Below are 1,339 nucleotides of genomic sequence, written 5' to 3' on the forward strand. Positions count from 1 at the left end.
TATTTTGGAAATGACTTAGTGCAAAGAACCACGAGTCCCCAAATGACTTGGGTAAAGCTCACAGAAGACCCCCTTGTTTACATATGACAAGGCCAGACATAAACCTGCAAATTCACATTCTTTGCTTCATAAATGATTAGCTGAACTGCTTGCCCCTGTAGATCAACTGGAATAAAATGTTGTTACCCAAATTCTGCTTAAGGTCCTTCCCTCAGTTCCCTGAACTTTGGCCCACCCTCAAACTGAAACAGTATACAACCCCATAACTCCTTTACAGGTAGGCTGGTTTGAAGGTAAAACAATCTCTGATCTACTATCAGGCCATATACCCTTTTCACCTCACTTCTGCACACCCGGTTCTTTTCACTTGTTTCCTCCTCTCTCTATAAAAGAAAACCCCCTTTTGCATAACTTTGGAAACTCCTGCAGATCTACGGTCAAGGCATTCTCCCTACAGTAACAGGCCCTTCCCCCACACCCTTGCAATATTCCTTTCGAGTTCAGTCTTTCCTTACTAAGTCCGGATTTTTTTTTGTTGTTTTTTTTATTTGGCACGTTTTCCAATTCCAAAAGGGCTGCGTGGGAAAGGTAAGAGCTGACCTTGCCGTTCCTTTAAGTGACAGGCGCTCATCCTCTACATGGGGATCCGTAGTGTCCGCCTGACATGATGCTCAAGGCATTTCTAAGATGTGAAGTGCTGGCCAACGGCCTGCAGCTAAGGAGAGGCGGAGGTGACCAGCCAGTCAAGGTCAATGCTGGGACCACCTGAAACCACCAACCCGGCAAGGTCAACTCTGGGACCACGCGCCGTACGCTGTGAATGGGCCACGACCACTCAGGCTGCGGCTCCGTACTCCTGGGCAGAACTCGCGGCGAGGCAAGGCAGGAGGGGTTTTCTCGGGGGCCCGGGCACTCCGGCGCTGCAAGGGAGGTGGGTCCTGCCCGGCGGTTCATCCCATGGCTCCCGCCCGCTCCATCCTCCGCGGGGCACTCCACCGGCTCCCTTCCCAGGACTGACCTCCAGGTACTCCCCTCCCACTGGTGTTACTCCAGCCCTCCCAGAAGCACTCACCATGACGCCTAGCGCAGGAACCGGCCCTGGAGTCACCCCGACCGTCCAGGACCTCGCCTCCCTCTCCTGCAGCCGGGAACCTCTGGACTCTACGGGGCAGAGGGTCTTCCGGCTCTTCCGGAAGTTCTGCCCGCGCGGGACAGGAAGTCCCGCCCCTCCCCTGATCGGCGTCGACCCCACGCCACGCAGAGGTGAGGAAACGCAAGACGTCCTCCACCGCCTCTTCCAAGGCGCTAGGGTAGAGGCGGGGGCGGGGCTGACCTTGAG

The 1,339-nt window shown here is 55.2% G+C and overlaps 1 protein-coding gene across 3 annotated transcripts in view; it reads right to left on the reverse strand.

Moving 5' to 3' along the window:
• The window catches only part of TMEM161B (transmembrane protein 161B), a 69,830-nt gene that overhangs the window by 63,594 nt on the left and 4,897 nt on the right, over nt 1–1,339 (reverse strand). Inside the window, exon 1 of one of the 3 annotated variants that reach the window (XM_006775515.2) lies at nt 1,073–1,226. The exons of the other annotated variants lie outside the window; for them this stretch is intronic. Coding sequence (XP_006775578.1) covers nt 1,073–1,075 — 3 coding nt within the window. The 5' untranslated portion in view covers nt 1,076–1,226. Of the gene's footprint in view, nt 1–1,072; nt 1,227–1,339 lie in introns of those variants that run through there. 3 annotated transcript variants of the gene reach the window in all.

This window comes from Myotis davidii, unplaced genomic scaffold (assembly GCF_000327345.1).
Source record: "Myotis davidii unplaced genomic scaffold, ASM32734v1 scaffold44, whole genome shotgun sequence".
Classification (NCBI taxonomy): Eukaryota; Metazoa; Chordata; class Mammalia; order Chiroptera; family Vespertilionidae; genus Myotis; species Myotis davidii.